Source organism: Salmo trutta, chromosome 30, assembly GCF_901001165.1.
Source record: "Salmo trutta chromosome 30, fSalTru1.1, whole genome shotgun sequence".
Classification (NCBI taxonomy): domain Eukaryota; kingdom Metazoa; phylum Chordata; class Actinopteri; order Salmoniformes; family Salmonidae; genus Salmo; species Salmo trutta.
Window position 1 is genome coordinate 23158013 of NC_042986.1, and position 22981 is coordinate 23180993.

The 22981-nt window shown below is 45.1% G+C and overlaps 1 protein-coding gene across 1 annotated transcript in view; it reads right to left on the reverse strand.

Annotated features, from left to right (window-relative positions):
• LOC115168882 (protein bassoon) overlaps positions 1–22981 on the reverse strand; it is a 170208-nt gene that overhangs the window by 125051 nt on the left and 22176 nt on the right. The window contains exon 2 of the mRNA XM_029724407.1: positions 4587–5109. Within this exon, the coding sequence (XP_029580267.1) occupies positions 4587–5109 (523 nt within the window). The remainder of the gene's footprint in view (positions 1–4586; positions 5110–22981) is intronic.

Consider the following 22981-nt stretch of genomic DNA (forward strand, 5'->3'; position numbering starts at 1 on the left):
ATAAGGTGGCGTATGGTGATGTTTACACACACAGACACACAGTGTGGAAGTGTTTATACTCACATGATTGGTGAGGGGGAAGCTCTGGTAAGAGTCTTTCATTTCCTGCAATTTGACTGGTTCAAGAAGACTGGTTGTTTTCCAAATGTCACACTGTTGCCTATAAAGTGCACTTATAGGGTGTGTGGGTTCTGGTATTTAAATATTTTATTTTACCCTTATTTAATCAGGTAAGCTGACTGAGAACACATTCTCATTTACAGCAACGACCTGGGGAACAGTTACAGGGGAGACTACTATATAAGAGTGTAATTTGGGAGGCAGCCAGCCTCGTATTGCTCTCCTCTATCTGTACTGCAGGCCAAATCCTCTACCCCCACTGACTTACGTAGCGGTTGTAATAGCTTTTAGAAGCAGATGTATGAATGTTAGCTGTGTCTCCTATATCCATACAGGGTGAACACTGAAGGGTTGATTAAAGGTTATAGTGATTGACTTCTATTTGCTCAAGCTCTAGCTTCCCCGTACGCTTCCCCGTACGCTTCCCCGTACGCTTCCCCGTACGCTTCCCCGTACGCTTCCCCGTACGCTTCCCCGTACGCCTCCCTCTCTCCCCGTAAATATATAAAAAAAATTCTATGTTTTTTTCTATTGTGTTATTGACTGTACATTTGTTTATTCCATGTGTAACTCTGTGTTGTTGTTTGTGTCACACTGCTTTGCTTTATCTTGGCCAGGTCGCAGTTGTAAATGAGAACTTGTTCTCAACTGGCCTACCTGGTTAAATAAAGGTGAAATAAAATTAAAATAAACACCTCCCTCTCTTCCCTCTCTCCCCTGTACACCTCCCTCTCTTCCCCATACACCTCCCTCTCTTCCCTCTCTCCCCTGTACACCTCCCTCTCTTCCCCGTACACCTCCCTCTCTTCCCTCTCTCCCCTGTACACCTCCCTCTCTTCCCCGTACACCTCCCTCTCTTCCCTCTCTCCCCTGTACACCTCCCTCTCTTCTCCGTACACCTTCCTCTCTCCCCTGTACACCTCCCTCTCTTCCCCGTACACCTCCCTCTCTCCCCTGTACACCTCCCTCTCTTCCCCGTACACCTCCCTCTCTTCCCCGTACACCTCCCTCTCTTCCCTCTCTCCCCTGTACACCTCCCTCTCTTCCCTGTACATCTCCCTCTCTCCCCTGTACCTCTCCCTCTCTTCCCCGTACCCCTCCCTCTCTCCCCTGTACACCTCCCTTTCTTCCCCATACACCTCCCTTTCTTCCCTGTACACCTCCCTCTCTCCCCTGTACACCTCCCTCTCTTCCCTCTCTCCCCTGTACACCTCCCTCTCTTCCCCGTACACCTCCCTCTCTTCCCTCTCTCCCCTGTACACCTCCCTCTCTTCCCGTACACCTCCCTCTCTTCCCTCTCTCCCCTGTACACCTCCCTCTCTTCTCCGTACACTTCCCTCTCTCCCCTGTACACCTCCCTCTCTCCCCTGTACACCTCCCTCTCTTCCCCGTACACCTCCCTGTCTTCCCTCTCTCCCCTGTACAGCTCCCTCTCTCCCCTGTACACCTCCCTCTCTTCCCCGTACACCTCCCTCTCTTCCCCATACACCTCCCTCTCTTCCCCATACACCTCCCTCTCTTCCCCATACAGCTCCCTCTCTCCCCTGTACACCTCCCTCTCTTCCCCGTACACCTCCCTCTCTTCCCTCTCTCCCCTGTACACCTCCCTCTCTCCCCTGTACACCTCCCTCTCTTCCCCGTACACCTCCCTCTCTTCCCTCTCTCCCCTGTACACCTCCCTCTCTTCCCTGTACATCTCCCTCTCTCCCCTGTACCTCTCCCTCTCTTCCCCGTACACCTCCCTCTCTCCCCTGTACACCTCCCTTTCTTCCCCATACACCTCCCTTTCTTCCCCGTACACCTCCCTCTCTCCCCTGTACACCTCCCTCTCTTTCCTTTCTCCCCTGTACACCTCCCTCTCTCCCCATACACCTCCCTCTCTTCCCCGTACACCTCCCTCTCTTCCCTCTCTCCCCTGTACAGCTCCCTCTCTCCCCTGTACACCTCCCTCTCTTCCCCGTACACCTCCCTCTCTTCCCTCTCTCCCCTGTACAGCTCCCTCTCTCCCCTGTACACCTCCCTCTCTTCCCCGTACACCTCCCTCTCTTCCCTTTCTCCCCTGTACACCTCCCTCTCTTCCCCGTACACCTCCCTCTCTTCCCCGTATACCTCCCTCTCTTCCCCGTACACCTCCCTCTCTTTCCTTTCTCCCCTGTACACCTCCCTCTCTTCCCCGTACACCTCCCTCTCTTCCCTCTCTCCCCTGTACACCTCCCTCTCTTCCCCGTACACCTCCCTCTCTTCCCCTCTCTCCCCTGTACAGCTCCCTCTCTCCCCTGTACACCTCCCTCTCTTCCCCGTACACCTCCCTCTCTTCCCTCTCTCCCCTGTACACCTCCCTCTCTTCCCCGTACACCTCCCTCTCTTCCCCGTACACCTCCCTCTCTTCCCCGTACACCTCCCTCTCTTCCCCGTATACCTCCCTCTCTTCCCCGTACACCTCCCTCTCTTCCCTCTCTCCCCTGTACACCTCCCTCTCTTCCCCGTACCCCTCCCTCTCCTCTTACCTCTTCCTAATCCCCCTAGTTTTAAATCCTGCTCAACTTCTCGTTTCCCTCCTCACTCCTTCCTCTACCTCCTCCTCCTTTTCCTCTACAGTCTCTCTCTTCATTCCCTCCTCCTCTTTTTCATCCTCTTTTCCATCCTCTTCTCTATTCTCTCTTTTTCATGTTCCCTTTCTCTTCCTCCCTCCTCCTCAGCACTGAGGGGTGAATGTTTTCTCTGCATCCTCTGTTCTGCTGCCGCTTCTTCACATTACACCTAACTGCACCTCCGGGCATTCATCCTACACCCTCCACCCTCTGCCCTTCACCCTCCACCCTCTGCCCTACACCCTCCACCCTCTGCCCTACACCCTCCACCCTCTGCCCTACACCCTCCACCCTCTGCCCTACACCCTCCACCCTCTGCCCTACACCCTCCACCCTCTGCCCTACACCCTCCACCCTCTGCCCTACACCCTCCACCCTCTGCCCTTCACCCTCCACCCTCTGCCCTACACCCTCCACCCTCTGCCCTACACCCTCCACCCTCTGCCCTACACCCTCCACCCTCTGCCCTTCACACTCCACCCTCTGCACTACACCCTCCACCCTCTGGACTACACCCTCCACCCTCTGCACTACACCCTCCACCCTCTGCCCTACACCCTCCACCCTCTGCCCTTCACCCTCCACCCTGCCTCAGTAGACTAATGGAGATTTTGCCATCGCTTCCAGAGGAATTACTGCCATTTACCAAGCCCCCACACACGCACACTTTATCACAAATACACAAACACACACTTTATCACAAATACACAAGTACACAAACACACACTTTATCACAAATACACAAGTACACAAACACACACGCACACTTTATCACAAATACACAAACACACACTTTATCACAAATACACAAACACACACTTTATCACAAATACACAAACACACACTTTATCACAAATACACAAACACACACTTTATCACAAATACACAAACACACACTTTATCACAAATACACAAATACACAAACACACACTTTATCACAAAATATAGCCTGCATATTGTATAGTACATATCACTAACAGTGTAAACATGCACATACATATTCCATCATCAGTTTATACATGAACAGACACGCTCTTCAAATTGTATACGCTTAGCTATATTTGCTCTCCCCCCTTCTCTCTCTACTTCCCTCCCCTCTCTCTATTTCTCTCTCCCTCCCATCTCTCGCTCTTGGCCCAGTTTCTCTAACACTCCACTTCCCACTCTCTCTTCATCATTTCCCCACATTCTCTTTCTCCCGGTTCTGCTCTCAGAATATAATGCATATAAATGTCCCTCACTATAAAACATGATGGCAGTTGGGACCAGAACTCATCTCAACACTACAGTGGCATTGGCACCGTGCCTCGGAGGCTCTCACCGCTCCGCAGAGAATACCGCTTCACCCGCATCCTCGGGGCAAACAATACGCCACGGTGCCTCCTCCCTCACTTCCTCTCTCTGAAACCCACCTGCCTGGTGCCGCCCACATGTTCAGGGGAAGGACAGAGAGACAGCCCCGCCGTTACTCTCCTGTCAATGGCTGCTGTCAAAACAGAGGCTGACGAGCCAGGGAGCGAGACCGACGGAGACGCTAAGACGGCCAGGCGAGACACACTACTGACAGCAGGCTCTGCTGGGCTCCCTCTGAGAGAGAGGTCAGAGGTCACATGCTCATTAAGGAAGGGCCTTTTCTATGTCTGGGACTTAGAGATTGGAGAAGTCAAAATGACTGTGCATGCCTGCATGAGAGAGACAGGAGTCTAGATATATGAGGATGTGCCTAATTTTGTGACTTAACATGATGGGGTAAGATGCCCCTTAAGAGCTGATCTGTTTAGTAGACTGGTTTAATTCCCTAAGTATTAAGGTATAGATAACTGATCCTAGATATAGCTGTAATAGAGTCCGCATGTTAACAGGTTTTTTACTTACTTCTGTGAGATGGGGGTTGGGGTTGAAGCCACACTGGTTGCAGACGGTGGAGCGGCACTGCGTGCAGGTGTTGTAGTTTGGCAGGGCCGGCGGGTGGGTCAGCTCTGTGGTGGAGCAGAGGGGGCACAGCTTGCTGACGGGCATGGGGGCGATCTGAGGCACCGAGTAGGGCGAGGTGGGGGTGATCCCCCGGTCCGGAGACGCTGAGGAGGAGCGACCCGTCCGGCCTCCCGAGCTGCTGAAGTCCACCTGGAGGTTCCGTCTGGAGGCGTGCTGACCAGGCTGACCGGGGCTCTGACCATGCTGACCCTGACCGCCACCCATCCCAGCACCCATCCCTGGCCCATGGCCCTGACCCGGGCCGTGGCCTGGGCCAGAGCCATGGTCGGGGCCTGAGCTAGACTGCTGCATCGGCCTGTGGCTCTCTTGGTTGGCCAGTCTCTGACCTCCTCCTCCACCCATTCCTCCAGCCATCCCTCCATAGCCAAGCTGCATCCCAGGTTTAGGACTCCCCATAGGAACCCTGAAAATGGGGGGAAAAAACTGGAATCAAATTAACTTCAAATAGAACATCCCTTCTATATAGACGGGACCTAGAGTTTTGTACAAAGCTAAAGACGCCAACATGACAAATAAGTTCCATAGGTGTTATGGGTAACTGTACTAGATCTATACGGTAGTATGACTATGAAGTTTTATCTATTCAGGAGACATAGTTTAGTCTATATCTAGTCTATATCTATAGTGTATATACCTAAATCTACAGAAGCCTTACATAGCCTCTGAAAGTGTTCCCGTTCGGCAGGATTCCTACAACCATCCTTATGGCTGTGTAGAGAAAACATGGGACATTAAACAAGTTGACATTAGCAGGGAACATTTGGCAGAGAGACTTGGGGCAAAGCATGGAGCCTCACATACCAGCTTAACAGCTCTGATACAGACAGTGAACAAGACAGGTAACTTTATCAGGCAGCTAGTCCCTATGAGGGAGTTTTTATGTAGCCGTGTATTATCTATTCATTTGTGGGTTTGGTCAGTATCACTAAATCTTTGCATTTTACTCTACCACCTAAAAACTGCTAGAAGAGAGAGTCAAAAACAGTCATCATTTTAAATTCACAATGAATTGCCAAAGGATATGACATAACCATAGGACACACAAAGGCATCAACAAGAGGCTACAAAAAGTAAGCAGGAAAGGAATCACAGAACTACATCAACACATTTCCTCCACTTCCAGCTAAGACTGAAACAAGACACTGAAAAACAGATCTGATCTGGGAACAGCGTAAATGTGGAATGGATCAAAGAGATCCACAGTAGTTCCGGCCAATCATTTGATTCAGTTGTGTCATGTGAGTTTGGACACAAGTATTTGTTGTAAGGACAGACAGGCATATTTTGCGACAGCCCGAGTCGGTATGAGACATTTGCTTTCAGCTACATGTGAATGTCACCAAATGGCTCTCATCCACCCCCACGCCTTTGCTCTGGAGTTACTGTCTCCAAATTCACATCTACTTAGAGCCCTGTGAGCCAGACTTCACCCAGTGATCATTACATAGAGAGGACATATGGAAGCCTTAGTGTGTATGGGTGTGCGTGAGGGACTGCATGGGTGAATGCCTGCTTGCTTCCCTGCATGCCTGCCTATGTTCGTGCATAGGAGCGTGCACTTAATGCAATCTCATCTGATCTAATGATGTTAAATGTCTCCCCTACCCAGGTCTACCCTACCCAGGTAAAAAACTCTAACGGCCACATCAGCTTCAAACCAAGCAGGCGGATGGACCAAAGTGCTATGAGGGGTTCCACACATAGAAAGCAGGCTAAAGTGCATTATTTACAAAAATGTTGCAGGCTGTCAGGCAGTTTGTACAGGGCTTGAGACATTTCAGCACCACATAGCTGTCCATTTCATCCACATGAGCCATTTCAGTACCACTGAGCTGTCTATTTCAGCCCCATGAGCCAATTCAGCAGAGAGGAAGAGACTATGTGAGAGGGATAACTAGGCCAAATATATGTCTTCTCCAGCAGGTGGCGCTGTTTCGTTCGCGCACCAAGCAAGGAGTTTTTGTTTAGAAATCAATGAGTGTCAAATTTGGTCAACAAAACATGGAATGGCTTATTTGCTACGTGAGGTTTATTTGATCTAACAGAAGTTTCATAATACTTAGGTTGTTACGCGTGTACTGATATAAGTAGGACACGTGACATCCCAGCAACTTTGAGAAAATACACTTTATATCAGAGTTGTCTCGAGATCTAAACGATCAAATTAAACAAAAGAGCGCCCCTAGATCATGGGAAAAGGCCGCACTTGACCGTTGCACTTGAATCATTCCCACAGTGAATGGCTTGGCTCGCTACGCTATGAAACCACACACTATTGCAGACTTTGATATTACCGGCTGCAGTTGATATGGTGAAAACAATGTGTGGGGAGGCAGAGGCACAGGCACAGAAACTCACATCAATACCTTTGTCTGATAACACTGTTAAACAAATAATTGATTCTATTGCTAGTAATCAATAGGAAACTGACTGAACGACTCAAAAAAAAAACAGCTTATGCTCTTCAATTGTACGTTAGCTGTGAGGACCGAGATGCCTATGCATTGACTTTTGTCGGGGATGGTAGTTACGAGGACATATTGTTCTGTCTCAATATTCCCAAGCATGAAACGGCATATGGGATGTACAGTGTGCTGCGTGGCTATTTTGACAAAAAACAGATTCCATATGGGATCGAATGGTGGGCTTTTGCACAGATGCAGCTCTTCCTATGTCGGGACGGAGGGCAGACCTCTGCACTCTTGATATGAATATGTCTCCCTCTGCCATATGGACACATTGTATGATACACCAAGAGCAACTGGCGACAAAAGAACTGAGCACAGAACGCTGAGAAAGTACATCATTTTCTTTAGGAATGTAGTGAGGTAAAAGTAAAAGTTGGCAAAAATATAAATAGTAAAGTACAGATACCCCAAAAAACTACTTAAGTAGGACTTTCAAGTATTTTTACTTAAGTACTTTACACCACTGCGAGGGATGACTGCTCCCCTCCAACGCTTGGAAGAGCACTTTGGGAAGGACTTACTTCCCAATCCATTTAACTGTGATCCTGGCTCAGTTGACATGCTGGTAAGTGAAATCGAACAGCTGATCGAGCTGTCATGTGACCGTCTCCCTCTGAAAATGTATGCCTCATTCAAAACAACTGGGAACTCTGAAATCTCTGACTTCAGTGCATTCAAGACAACTGGGAACTCGGGAAGAAACGAGCTCCGACTGGGCAAAATCGATTTGAACGGCCATCCAACTTGGAATTCCAACTCGGGAACTCGGGCCTCTTTCTAGACCTCAGAATTTGCGACCTGAATATCACTGACGTCATGATTTGACCTCTTATTTTTCTGAGTTCTCAGTCGTCTGAAGCACCATAAAACTCATGGTAGGCTACCCTTCGCCAGCTCATATCTGGATTCAGTGCTCTCGTCTGCATTAAAACCAAGTATTGATCCAGATTGGATGTGACAGCAGAGATGAGGTGCGCACTGTCAACCAAGCGCCCCGACTGTTAAGAAGCTCCGACGCGACATGCATCAAGCACACCCATCTCATTAGTGGTGGTGAGTTAAGAGACATTATGTCAGACTCATTTGCTATTGACTGCTCCACATTGAAAGTATGTGATGGTGAGTTGAGAAGACAATCAGAAATACTGTTAGAACGTTTTTAAATTGGCTGCCATAGCCCCAAATAAAAAAGTAAACACCGGCTGTTAATTACATCATTTTTTTCACATGGATGTGGTTGCCAAAATCTTCAGATGTCAAATGTGGTTGTGGGCCAAAAACGTTTGAGAATCCCTGGGTTAAGGCCAGGTAGGGCCTGTTTTTTCATCAATAACTAGGGTATGGGCAGAGCTCGGGTATCACTAAACTGATCATTCAAATGTTGAAGATGAGCCATTTGTGCGTGCTCTGCTGCGCAGTACAGTCGTGGCCAAAAGTTTTGAGAATGACAAATATTAATTTCCACAAAGTTTGCTGCTTCAGTGTCTTTAGGTATTTTTGTCAGATGTTACTATGGAATACTGAAGTATAATTACAAGCATTTCATAAGTGTCAAAGGCTTTTATTGACAATTACATGAAGTTGATGCAAAGAGTCAATATTTGCAGTGCTGACTCTTCTTTTTCAAGACCTCTGCAATCCGCCCTGGCATGCTGTCAATGAACTTCTGGGCCACATCCTGACTGATGGCAGCCCATTCTTGCATAATCAATGCTTGAAGTTTGTCAGAATTTGTGGGTTTGTGTTTGTCCACCCGCCTCTTGAGGATTGACCACAAGTTCTCAATGGGATTAAGGTCTGGGGAGTTTCCTGCCCATGGACCCAAAATATTGATGTTTTATTCCCCAAGCCACTTACTTATCACTTTTGCCTTATGGCAAGGTGCTCCATCATGCAGGAAAAGGAATTGTTCGTCACCAAACTGTTCCTGGATGGCTGGGAGAAGTTGCTCTCGGAGGATGTGTTGGTACCATTCTTTTTTCATGGCTGTGTTCTTAGGCAAAATTGTGAGTGAGCCCACTCCCTTGGCTGAGAAGCAACCCCACACATGAATGGTCTCAGGATGATTTACTGTTGGCATGACACAGGACTGATAGTAGCGCTCACCTTGTCTTCTCCGGACAAGCTTTTTTCTGGATGCCCCAAACAATCGGAAAGGGGATTCATCAGAGAAAATGACTTTACCCCAGTCCTCAGCAGTCCAATCCCTGTACCTGTTACAGAATATCAGTCTGTCCCTGATGTTTTTCCTGGAGAGAAGTGGCTTCTTTGCTGCCCTTCTTAAAACCTCTTCGCTATAGGGGGCAGTATTTTCACGGCCGGATGAAAAACGTACCCAAATTAAACGGCCTACTACTCGGGCCCAGAGTCAAATATTTGCATATGATTAGTAGGTCTGGATAGAAAACACTCCGAAGTTTCTAAAACTGTTTGAATGATCTCTGTGAGTATAACAGAACTCATATGGCAGGCAAAAACCTGAGAAAAAATCCAACCAGGAAGTGGGAAGTCAGACTTGTAGTCTTTCAGACCATTTTCTATTGAAACTACAGTGTCTGTGGGGTCAACTTGCACTTCCTAAGGCTTCCACTAGATGTCAACAGTCTTTACAAAGTTGTTTGAGTCTTCTATGGTGAATTTTGACCGAATAACAGCCGGTTCAAGCAGTGGACTGTCTGAGGTCATGTAGTTACTTCATGCGCATTCACACATGGATAGCATTTTTTATTTTTCTTCTGTAATGAATATGCTATTGTCCGGTTGGAATATTATCGATTGTTTATGTTAAAAACACCCTAAGTTCTGATTGTAAACAGCGTTTGACATCTTTCTACAAACGGTAATGGAACTTTTGAGCTTTTCGTCTATTGATTTGCGCCCCCGTCTCGTGCCTTTGGAATAGTGTTCTGGACATGCCAACAAAATGGAGGTATTTGGACATAAATTATGGACTATCAAACAAATGAACATTTCTTGTGGAAGTGGGAGTCCTTCCGAGTGCATTCCGCCGAAGATCAGCAAAGGTAAGAAAATATTTATAACAGTATTTTAGAGTTTTGACGATGCCATGGCTTGACGGCTAACTGTATAGCTTGCATTGATGGCGAAGCTCTGTACTCAGAATATTGAACAATGTGCTTTCTCCGTAAAGTTATTGTGAAATCTGACACAGTGGTTGCATTAAGAGGTAGTATATCTTTAATTCTTTAAATAATTGTTATATATTTTGTCAACGTTTATGATGAGTTTTTCTGTAAATGAATGTGCACATTCACCGGAAGTTTTGGAGGCAAATCATGTTCTGAACATCACGCGCCAATGTAAAATGCTGTTTTTGGATATAAATATGAACTTGATCGAACAAAACATACATGTATTGTGTAACATGATGTCCTAGGAGTATCATCTGATGAAGATCGTCAAAGGTTAGTGCTTCATTTTAGCTGGATTTTGGGTTTTTGTGACACATCTCCTTGCTAGAAAAATGGCTGTGTGGCTTTTCTTGTTTAGGTGGTGTCCTAACATAATCTAATGTTTTGCTTTCGCTGTAAAGCCTTTTTGAAATCGGACAACGTGGTTGGATTCAGGAGAAGTGTATCTTTAAATGGTGTAAAATAGTCATATGTTTGAGAAATTGACAATATTCGATTTTTGATGTTTTGAATTTCGCGCCCTGCTGTTCCATTGGCTGTTGGCTAGGGGTCCCGCTGGCAGAACGGGTTCCGCTAGCAGAACACCTAGATGCAAGAAGTTAACACCAGGCCATCCTCCAAAAGTCTTTGCCTCACTGTGCGTGCAGATGCACTCACACCTGCCTGCTGCCATTCCTGAGCAAGCTCTGTACTGGTGGTGCCCCGATCCCACAGCTGAATCAACTTTAGGAGACGGTCCTGGCGCTTGCTGGACTTTCTTTGTCGCCCTGAAGCCTTCTTCACAACAATTAAACTGCTCTCCTTGAAGTTCTTGATGATCCGATAAATGGTTGATTTAGGTGCAATCTTACAGGCAGCAATATCCTTGCCTGTGAAGCCCTTTTTGTGCAAAGCTATGATGACGGCACGTGTTTCCTTGCAAGTAACCATGGTTGACAGAGGAAGAACAATAATTCTAAGCCCCACCCTCCTTTTGAAGCTTCCAGTCTGTTATTCGAACTCAATCAGCATGACAGAGTGATCTCCAGCCTTGTCCTCATCAACACTCACACCTGTGTTAACGAGAGAATCACTGACATGATGTCAGCTGGTCCTTTTGTGGCAGGGCTGAAATGCCTTGGAAATGTTTTGGGGGGATTCAGTTAATTTGCATGGCAAAGAGGGACTTTGCAATTAATTGCAATTCATCTGATCACTCGTCATAACATTCTGGAGTATATGCAAATTGCCATAGAAACTGAGGCAGCAGACTTTGTGAAAATTAATATTTTTTGGCCACGACTGTACAGTCATATCTGACTGCTCTCTCATGTGTCTTAACTGAGTGAGTGACAGACAGAGAGGAGCAGCTAATGGATTTACTAACTGAGGGAGTTATTTCTGATTCTGGGTTTCAGGCAGAGCCGGGCTTTACATTTGTCAGAAACAATCGGGACTGTGTAGGGTAGGGCTTAAAATTCATGCCCGTGCAGGGCTCTAATTCTGATTAATTCAAAAATAGTAAATACGTTAATGCCACTTTTAATTAAGGAGAGCTGTGCTTACTGTAGTTTTTGGTTAAAATAAATATATATATTTTTTATTCAGTTATCTACAATGGCATGCTGAGTTGTACACTCCCACAGGTCCCTGAGCAAAAATGTAAATGGTGAACCGTGTCTTATTTTCACCCAATGCAGAAAGACTCTTGCCCAGCTACTGATTGTTATGTGGCCCTTCAAACATGTCTTCCAATAGAAAGGTTCACAGCAAAATAAAATATGAATTTACAGAAAGGCACTGAAGGGGGTGGTATTTGTTCAGACTGCTGTGACAATCTATCTACAACATAACCTATTGGAGAAGTAGCAGTGTATATAAGAGAAGCCTTAAAACTGTTTTCACCTTGTAACAGTCGACTCCTTTCTCTTCCTTGTTTTTCTTTGTGTTATAGTTTCAAATACAGTTCCTGACAGTATTGAACACAGAAAAACTCACAACAAAATGATGTACGCACACAGTACACATGCAAACACACACACACACAAACACACACAAGCCCTAGCTGTTTTGAACGGTTTTGTTTTTTGTTACAAATACATTTTTCTTCAGGGATAGGCTCCCCTATAGGGATTGTCTGGCCCTCTCTCTCTCTCTCTCTCCAGATGCTGTAGAAGAAGTAGGACACTAATGTGGTACACATGGGATCTCATCGAAAGAACACCTGGGTTTATTCAGCTTATTACCAGGAGTGGGCGTGTTATTACACATGCAGAGGAGCACATCAAGTTAAAGCAGCTCACAAAGGAGACTGCCGCCCAAACTGCTGCCAAGTGGTTATGCCCGCTCAGGTAAGGGGGTGTGGAAAGGGGGAGAGTGGGAGGGGGAGGATGGTGACTCAACTTTAATGCCTTTTCACTGATTCAGCCAAACTGCTTGAAGAAAAGAGCATGAAAAGAGAGCCAGGGCTGTCAGAAAGACTCACAGCCATTTCTGAGCTCTCTCTCTTATCTGCGGCAGCAGGAGAACCAGAGAAGCAGAGAGAGGCTTAGGGTGCGTCAGCCCTGTGAGCCTGTTATGCTTCACCCATTACCCGGGTGGGTCTGAGCGTGGGCAGAGCAGCTCTTTGTGAAACTGTCGAGGAGCAGAATACGACCATATAGACTCGTAGACATCCCGACGGACGCTAATGCCGCACCTTGCTACAATAACGCACAGGTCTCATAAGCAGCAAAGACGACTTGAAAAACACACTGCTCCGGCGTTCATTTCCCAGGGGTCATTTATCAGTGTTGCACAAGAAGTAAATGAGTCCGACCTTGCTAGCCTCCTTCTCACTTCAGCTGGCTAATACAGGAGGTTAGATTCAGGGTTCACCAATTAAAGCCGATGTGTGAAAGGAAACACTAGTTGTAGCTAGTTGTGCATTATGCTGTCATACTGTATAGCTGGGTCTTCACTGTGGAGCTGGGTCTTCACTGTGGAGCTGGGTCTTCACTGTGGAGCTGGGTCTTCACTGTGGAGCTGGGTCTTCACTGTATAGCTGGGTCTTCACTGTCATGACTAGGACTAAGTACTATATTTTCCTCAGTCTGTAGCCCTGAATATCCACTGTAGGATATTAAACAAATTCAGGTTGTCTTGACACCTATTTTCATAAACTACAGTAGACAACAGTATAAAAAAGGGGAAAACTAGGGGTTTGCGACCCCTAACTTTAACTCTAACTTATCCTTACAGTTCAGCATCTTCAAGCTCCGTTGTACAATATTACCCATTCAAAGCATGCCCGTTGAGTGTTGCTGTGTAGTGGGGTTGTTTAATCCATTGAGAGGTCAGACAGGGCGTAGCGAGATGGTGTAGTCTGCTCAGTAAAATCATTGTGACTGCATCTCAAATGGCACCCTATTCCCTATTAGGGTGCCATTTGAGACGCATCCTGACACTGATACCGGCAGAGCTGGGCACGTCGACGGCGACCTTGCATTAAGGCGTCACTCGATCAGGCAGGCGTCCCATGGTATGCAGGCAGACAGGGACAAACAGCAACCTTATAACTCTGGTCTCAGCACAGCTACAGTGGCCCCTCAGGGCCAAATCTACACCACTGACATTCACAGTCATAGTTCTAGCAGACATAGTACATGCACTGTACAAGACGCATACACACAGAGAAAGTGTCACGCGGAGCGGAACAGGTGAACCCAAGAGCAGACTCAGACGAGGAGACTGGGATGAGGTAACCAAGGTATTTATTGAAACACGGGGGGAAGATGCAGAATGCAGGCCAGGGGAAGCTCGGGCGGGTTGCTGGAAACCAGGTTTGGAGGCTGGAGCAAGAGGTGTGGGGACAGGGTAAGCAGGTCCGGGGGGGAATCCAAGGGAGCGTAGAGTGGGGAATCCAGAACAGAGTAGCAGGACTGATGAGAAGTCGGACTGGAGACAGGGACCAGAGTCAGAGCGGTCAGAACTGTAGCGGAGAGGAAAACAGCATCAGGCAAGGGAAAACAGGCACAGCACGAACAAACGGCTAGAAACATGAACTGACTGAGCAGAGATTACAATATGGCAGTGTGGAAGTAGCAGGACTGAGTATTTGTAGAGGTCTTGATTATGGAACAGGTTGCAGCTGGTGGGGATCTGCTCTGACTCCAGCACACCTGTCTCCACCCACACAATAACACACAGAGAGAGAGGGAGAGGGAGAGGGAGAGAGCACTGGGGGAGTGGCGGCAGGTCAAGGAGACACCGGATGAGCACTACAGGACGTGGCAGGAGCAGATGTGACAGAAAGATACTGTACACAAGGCAGTGTTTACACACACACACACAAGACGCTAACACACTGGCCTTGATGTGGATAGATCGTGAGGACAGATCTACCCAGACGCAATGGTTTCATCATAACATCAGTGATGGAAAAAGTACCCAATTGTCATACTTGAGTAAAAGTAAAGATACCTTAATAAAAAATTACTCAAGTAAAAGTGAACGTCACCCAGTAAAATACTACTTGAGTAAAAGTCTAAAAGTATTTGGTTTTAAATATAAGTATCAAAAGTAAAAGTATAAATCATTTCAAATTGCTTATATAAAGATAAATCAGATGCTGCGATTTTCTTGTAATTTTTTTTTACAGATAGCCAGGGGCACACTCCAACACTCAGACATAATTTACAAATGAAGCGTTTGTGTTTAGTGAGGCCGTCAGATCAGAGGCAGTAGGAAGACCAGGTATGTTCTCTTGATAAGTGCATGAATTGGACCATTTTCCTGTCCTGCTAAGGGTTCAAAATGTAACGAGTACTTTTGGGTGTCAGGGAAAATGTATGGAGTAAAAAGTACATTATTTTCTTTAGGAATGCAGTGAAGTAAAAGTTGTAAAAAAATATAAATAGTAAAGTAGAGATACCCCAAAAAAGACTTAAGGAGTACTTTTAAACCACTGCATAACATTCCTTTAATTTATAGGAGCCAAGCCAGAGCACCATATTAAAAATGATGATGAATCAAGTTGCAGGAAGCCTGTATTCCAGCAGTTCTACAAGATGCTGCAACAGATGCTCCACCTTATCCTTTCATTCCCTCTACCTCCTAGCATCCTTTAACAAACAGGTCTCATACATTTTCTGGAACCTAACCAGATTCATGGCCTTGTCATTTTACATCACTCCCACGTGGGTGGACGCATCTGGCCCAGCCAGATTTAGCACCTACATGCATGTAGCCACATAGTACAGTTCACACTGACACATGTATAAATACACACGCTTGCTTACACATACACACACACATTGATTTCCCTGCGGCTGCTACCTGCACACATTTCTGGGGGAGAACAGGCTCTCTGCTTCCTGCAGTTACATACACCATCAGTACTTCTGTGTGAAAAAGACCATGCACTATGAATCCCAACAACACACACACACACACACACACACACACACACACACACACACACACACACACACACACACACACACACACACACACACACACACACACACACACACACACACACACACACACACACACGCGCACGCACACACACACACACACACACACACACACACTCAGCACATAGGCTGCACTCGCATGCTTGCACACGCTTGAGGTGGGTCTTCACACGTGTGATGTGCAGGTCCCTGCGGTTATATACACAGGTGGGTTTAGGGTCATGAAATATTGTGTGGATGAAGGGCGAGTGGGTGGCTGGCAGGTTGAATAAATAGAAAACAATGTATTAAAAATCCATATATGTATCATTCTTATCTATAGGCCACATTGAGGTTTTTCTTTCATTATTTGTATCTCTCGTTAGTGTGTAGCCTATGCCTTAGGACCTAACTGTAGTGCTGAATACATGCCAATTGCCAAATTCTTTTGGAAACTTTTGGGAGGAGAAAAAGTTCAGGACTGTAGGTCTATAATGTAATCTGTGCTGATTGTGGCGCCAAACAAATTCGACAGTCACAAGACAGGGTCTTCAAAATGGCATCAAGGGAACTGTACTGTTCAGATGGGTTAAATGGAATAGTAGCCTAACTGAAATCTGGACACTGACTGTAGGTCTATAACCTCTCACATAGCCAAATATAATATTACCTCCTGCAGCATTAAGCATTTCTTGCAGTAAAATTTTACACCAAATATACATTTTGACTCAGCATCTTGAAAAAATGAATGCACAGTTAGGGACCGTCTGTAAAGGTGCTATCTTTATCAGCATCATAAAAGCTGATAGTATTTCAACCACATAAAATATGCATCCAAGCTGAACTGAAATCTTATCAAAATATGTTGGGTCATTTTAACAGCTTTTAATTTCCTTAAAACCAGTCAAACTGATGGCATTTGGAAATGGTCCTGTTTTTATTTGAGTAATTGCATGTTATTCCCGGTCCCGAAACATCTTTGCTGAGAAAGAGAAACAGAGATAAAGGAGGAAAGGGAAAACAAACAAAAGATCCTAGAAATGTTCGATGCACACAAAAAGCTTATTTCTCTCAAATGATGTGCACAAATTTGTTTACATCCCTTTTAGTGAGCATTTTTGCCAAGATAATCCATTCATGCTACACCTGTTAGATATCAAGAAGCTAATTAAACAGCATGATCATTACACAGGTGCACCTTGTGCTGGGGACAATACAAGTCTACTCTAAAATGTGCAGTTCTGTCACACAACACAATGCCACAGATGTCTCAAGTTATGAGGGAGCATGCAATTGACATGCTGACTGCAGGAATGTCCACCAGAGTAGTTGCCAGATCATTTAATGTTAATTTCTCTACCATAAGCCACCTCCAACGTTGTTTTAGAGAATTTGGCAGTAAGTCCAACTGGTCTCACAACAGCAGACCACATGTAACCACGCCAGTCCAGGACCTCCACATCTGGGTAATTCACCTGTGGGATGGTCTGAGAGCAGCCACCTGGACAGCTGATGAAACTTTGAGTTTGCACAACCAAAGAATTTCTGCACAAACTGTCATAAACCATCTCAGGGAAGCTCATCTGCATGCTCGTCATACTCACCAGGGTCTTGACCTGACTGTAAATGCTCACCTTTGATGGCCACTGGCAAGCTGGGGAAGTATGCTCTTCACGGGTTAATCCTGGTTTTAACTGTACTGGGCAGATCACGGCGTATAGGTTAGTGATTTGTTGATGTCAACGTAATGAACAGAGTGCCCCATGGTGGTGTTGGGGTTATGGTATGGGCAGGCATATGCTACGGACAATGAACACAATTGTATTTTATCAATGGCAATTTGAATACACAGAGATACTGTGACGAGACCGTGAGGCCCATTAATGTCGTGCCATTAATCCGCAGCCATCACCTCATGTTTCAGCATGATAATTCATAGCCCAATGTCACAAGGATCTATACACAATTCCTGGAAGCTGAAAATGTCCAAGTTCTTCCATGGCCGGCATACTCACTGGTTTTCTGATCCACACACCTACTTTTTAAAAAAGGTATCTGTGACCAACAGATGCATATCTGTATTCCCAGTCATGTGAAATCCATAGATTAGGGCCTAATGAATTTATTTTAATTGACTGATTTCCTTATATGAACTGTAACTCAGTAAAATCTTGCATGTTGCATTTATATTTTTGTTCAGTGAACATTGAAGCATTCATTCTATCGATGTTTTAAATGATTCTGGTGAGCAAGGGTTTATGTAGTCTTCTAGGGCAACATATAATGACAGAAGAGAAGCTGCAAGCATCTTATTATAGACAAGTTGACTAACAAACCATATATATATAATATATAATATACCAAAATATTGAAAATGATTAGCAGAAAGACAGACCTATCTAAAAAGGCAACAAAAAAAATGGCATCTCTGACTGTACAATGTATTTTCTTTATTTGCTGGTTTGGTTCGGGTGCTGGCCTCAGATTTTTACTATATCACATATAGATTGGCGGTTGCGGATGGGTTATTACCAATTGCGAGCTGGTGCAGTGAATAAACAGCTGACATGTGCATCACTAACACACAATCTCAGACTTACACATAAACCCTCTCACACACAGCTGATTGAAGGGTAGAGCGCCTCATTTAGAATTTCGAAAATGCAATTTTATTTCTGCAGCATATGCTGTGCGGTGGTTCCAATCCGTGCGCGGTGGTGAAAGCACCCAGCTCTGATAAATGGATGCTTGTGTGAAAGGTATCAAGGGAAGAGCTCAGAGGCACTAAAGGAGAAGGTGCTCTCCATGAAGAATCCTTCAATTGAGCAATTCCGCTCCACACCGCAGAGAGCTGGGAAGCGATCCTTTTCAATGGCATCTTCCTCACCACAGTATCAAGAGAACATGGCTTCCAGTCGGGGAGACAGGCACACACATGCATGCACGTATTCACTCACACACACACACACACACACACACACACACACACACACACACACACACACACACACACACACACACACACACACACACACACACACACACACACACACACACACACACACACACACACACGTTCTCTTGAGTGATGAATCACGCTTCACCATCTGGCAGTCCGACTGACAAATCTGGGTTTGGCAGATGCCAGGAGAACGCTACCTGCCCGAATTCATAGTGCCAACTGTAAAGTTTGGTGGAGGAGGAATAATGGTCTGGGGCTGTTTTCATGGTTTGGGCTAGGCCCCTTAGTTCCAGTGAATGAAAATATTAACGCTACAGCATACAATGGCATTCTAGACGATTCTGTACTTCCAACTTTGTAGCAACAGTTTGGGGAAGGCCCTTTCCTGTTTCAGCATGATAATGCCCCTGTGCACAAAGCGAGGTCCATACAGAAATGTTTTGTCAAGATCGGTGTGGAAGAACTTGACTGGTCTGCACAGAGCCCTGACCTCAACCCCATTGAACACCTTTGGGATCAATTGGAATGCTGACTGCGACCCAGGCTTAATCGCCCAACATCAGTGCCGACCTCACAAATGCTCTTGCAGCTGAATGGAAGCAAGTCCCCGCAGCAATGTTCCAACATCTAGCGGAAAGCCTTCCCAGAAGAGTGGAGGCTATTATAGCAGCAAAGGGGGGGACCAACTCCATATTAATGCTCATGACTTTGGAATGAGATGTTCGATGAGCAGGTGTCCACATAATTTTGGTTGTGTATATTAGTAGGTATATCACTATGTACTGTATACAGTATGACACTAACCTAATCAAGTAGGCCGATGTACTTTTTGGCATGATAAGTATTGCACACATTACAGTAATATAGGCCACTGTGGATCCACTAAATGTCCTGGCTATTAGGCCAATCTATTCTGTTATAGTCCCTATAGATACTCCCTATGTGTGGCATACATGTGGAGTTGGCTGCAGTTGCTATAGTTTCCTAAATACCATTTTTGTGGAGCTAGCCATGCTCTCACTGAGAGTAGCTGTGCACGGTCTCATCTGCCAAACAATTACAACTGAATCTGAAAGGCTGAAACTTCCCCTCCAATTCCTCTGTCCTTTTTAATTGCAATTCTTATCAGTTCAAATACGCTTGAGAGATGAAGAAATGGGTATACACATGTAGGTAATAATTTTTTCTCTCAAGGTTTTTTTTCAATGAATCTCAGCGTTCAGATTCACTTAACATTCTGTGCTGGGTCTCTCTGCCCTTGCTGAACAATGCTGGAGTCTTGTGCTAGCCACGTGGGGGGGACTAAGCTAACATATGGAATTGTTTTAAGATAGTCATACCATGGATAATTTAGCTATTTGAGTTGGAATTTTAGGACCCCTTTAGGTATCCCCAAAAATATATATATTTTAAAAATAATATATAGAATTTGGTCTTCACTACTCTAGCCCACAGAAAGGCGTTAAATAACACATTCATAAATGGCAAAAAAATAAATCATAAAGAATAGGGTTTTGAAGTGTCTGTCCTATATCTATGATATTTAATAAACACATATTTAGCCTCTTATATTTGTCGGAACAAAACTTCATTCGTTTGTATGGGTTACCTTCAGATGAGTCCCGTAACACTTGCAAAACGGAGAACACCACCATGTTAGTTACAGTCTCCTCTTTCCGTTTGGATGCTACCAACGTTTTCCAAGACCGATTTTCGGGATGTCTCATGGTCTGACAAACCACTGTCAAACCAAATTGCCAATTTAAGGATTTTTACAAAAAGATTTATAGGTACAAATAGTTGTACTGGATCTAAGCCTACTTACATGAGGTAAAATGCAGACGTAGCTGTACCTTAATTGCACTATACAGTGAACTATAGCTATAAGGCGTTTTGCGATGAAAGGAAACAAATTAACATATAAATAATGTAAATCCATCTTTATTTGCTGATCTCTTATATGTTTTCCGTTTCATCCGCCCCCATGCTGAGCTATAATGAATGTGCTGTACATGTCTTTTAGCTACTCACTAGCCCACCACTACTCTAGTCTTCTACTTTGATGCGCTCCAACATAAAGCGCTTTGTATCGTAGCCTGTAGTTCCCCTTGAGAACAACGTCATCTGTTTAATATAAAATATTCAGTGCTGATTTTATTTTCAACAGCTTGAGAGTAAATACTTGTCTGGTAAAGGCATCAGGACAGACTGAGACAACAAAATGAAAAGGTAATGGAATGTACCCATGAATGGAACATACAGTATCTATGAATGCTGTTCCCTAAGACTAGTTAGATTACACATGTCAATGTTTAGTCAAATGTATTGTTGTTGTATTCTTGACTTAAGAGGGAATATGATGGGCCTGGTAGCCATCCCACTGTATATTCGGTATGGCAGGTAAGGCCCATGCAGGACTCAAACCTACAACCCTGGTGCTTCAAACTATTGAGTGTCCGAGTTGCCATGACGGTGTAAGTCATTGCAGCAATCGGAGTGTCGGGCAATCGCTGTCAAGCGAAGTCGGGGCGTTCATTAAGGTACCATCTCAATTTGTAGTGACCTCCATGGAAAGACAAATTAAAGTAAATAAACGAGGGAGGGAGGGAGGGAGGGGGTTGAATAGTGGTTCCTGGAACCTTCTTTCATCTTTCCAATTTCAACCCAAATCCCCCATGCACCCCATTTTATACACACACACACACACACACACACACACACACACACACACACACACACACACACACACACACACACACACACACATTTACCTCTGAACTTGACCTCGTCCTTCTCTCCCATCTCCACGGCCCTTCAGTAGCCATTAGTGTGTAGCTTGAGTTTATTCCTTCATTAGACCTGTGTGTGTTTCTGGAGGAAAAGGAACACTGTAACCCTCAGGCTATCAGTGCATAATGTGTGTGTGTGTGTGTGTGTGTGTGTGTGTGTGTGTGTGTGTGTGTGTGTGTGTGTGTGTGTGTGTGTGTGTGTGTGTGTGTGTGTGTGTGTGTGTGTGTGTGTGTGTGTGTGTGTATGTGTATGTATGCGTCCATGCATGTGCGTCCATGTGTGTGTGCGAATGTGTGTGCGTGTCTTGCATGCTGGGAGCTGGCAAATGGAAAATGTCATACTATACGTCCTTCCTTCGCTGCAGAAAAATGACAACATAATGTGGCATCTTTTCCAGTCCTTTTCTGCTGTCTGATGTTTTACCAACCTCCAAATCCATCCACATAATCCCCAATACACACACACATTACACACAAACCATTATCCTCTGTTCCTAAACCTGTCACCTTCTCCCTTGGACCCAGCAGTGCTTCTACAACACACACTAAACAAACAACATACTTTTATATGAAAAATCATGGTGAAACAAATCTGCCCCTCGCTCCTCATATTTAAATATTTCCCCATCCCTTTGCTTCAGCAAGCAGGCTATTTCATGCTATGTGTAATAAAGGGATTAATTTGATATGCTCAGGCTGAGAATGGAACTAAATGGGGCAGGAGATATAAATAGATTTACCTCAGAGCTTCTCATTTCAGCAAAATTTCACTTTTCACAAAAGCGCTTTCTCAATCTTGGACACTTTTATCGAGGTTCAGCGGGGCTATACTAAAATGGCAGCCATGTATGGGCTTACAGTGAGCCTCTTTAAAAGGTGGACTGAACTTCCTGATTTAGCCTCGGTTTTAATTCTCCTCAATATGAAATGTGACTGAGAACAAGATGATTTGGGTTTTGGAGGCGTGCTTTGATGTGGATGTCTCTTGTGTGTGTGTTTGAACGTGGGAAGCGTTTATACTTTCACTGACAAAACAGTGCACATTTACAGTCACTCACCCTTCTAGATAACTTGAAACAGTCAAACCAGGTCTTGTTTCTGCAATTAGCCTAGACTAGCTTGCAAGCAAGCCAACTTATTTTGCCAATTAGCTTCAGCCGGCTGGTTTGCTATTGTGGCAAAGTTGGTTTGACTTTGGATATCTGGGGGGCTAATTAGGGATGTTCAATAAATATCACAATGTAATTGGTACAATATTTTTTTAGTTGTCTCATTAAATGCTTCAATATTTGTATATGAATTTATACAATTTATAGTTGGTTTTGAAGTAATTGAAATTTGGAGCTATTGACGTTTTAAAATATTGTCCTATTGTGTAATTTACTGATGGTCCTTAACTAGCCACATACGGATATGAAATGTCAAACTAAATTGACCATGGGCATCACGATCAGCATTGTGCTCCGAATGAATGATTACTTGAGGGCTGC